Genomic DNA, 287 nt, shown 5'->3' with positions numbered 1-287 from the left:
GCAGGCGTCTGTCTGCTCTTCTGTTTTGCTGCAGCAGAGACAAAGACAAAGAAGAAGGAAAAGAAACAGCTGTATCATCAGCAGCAACCCTCCACCCTATCTCTATCCCTGGGTATTGCAGGCCGTCATCATCATCATCAGCTGCTGCTGCTGCTTCTGCTGCTGCAGCTGCTGCTGCTGTTGCTCGACTTGCGTCTGCTGCAGCGGCAGCTGCTGATGCCGCTTGATCCTCGTGCTGCTCCTGCTGCTGCTGCTGCTGCTGCTGTGTGTGGCGTGTCCACCACTTG

At 56.1% G+C, this 287-nt stretch overlaps 1 protein-coding gene across 1 annotated transcript in view; it reads right to left on the bottom strand.

The window, feature by feature from the left end:
- Window positions 1–102: 102 nt before the first annotated feature.
- EMH_0079050 (uncharacterized protein) overlaps window positions 103–287 on the bottom strand; it is a gene marked incomplete at both ends in the record, with an annotated part of 1,128 nt that continues 943 nt past the window's right edge. The window contains one exon of the mRNA XM_013500073.1: window positions 103–287. Within this exon, the coding sequence (XP_013355527.1) occupies window positions 103–287 (185 nt within the window).

Source organism: Eimeria mitis, genomic scaffold (genome assembly GCF_000499745.2).
Source record: "Eimeria mitis Houghton genomic scaffold, Emh_scaff4995, whole genome shotgun sequence".
Taxonomy (NCBI): domain Eukaryota; phylum Apicomplexa; class Conoidasida; order Eucoccidiorida; family Eimeriidae; genus Eimeria; species Eimeria mitis.
This window is presented reverse-complemented; position numbering and strand designations above follow the sequence as displayed.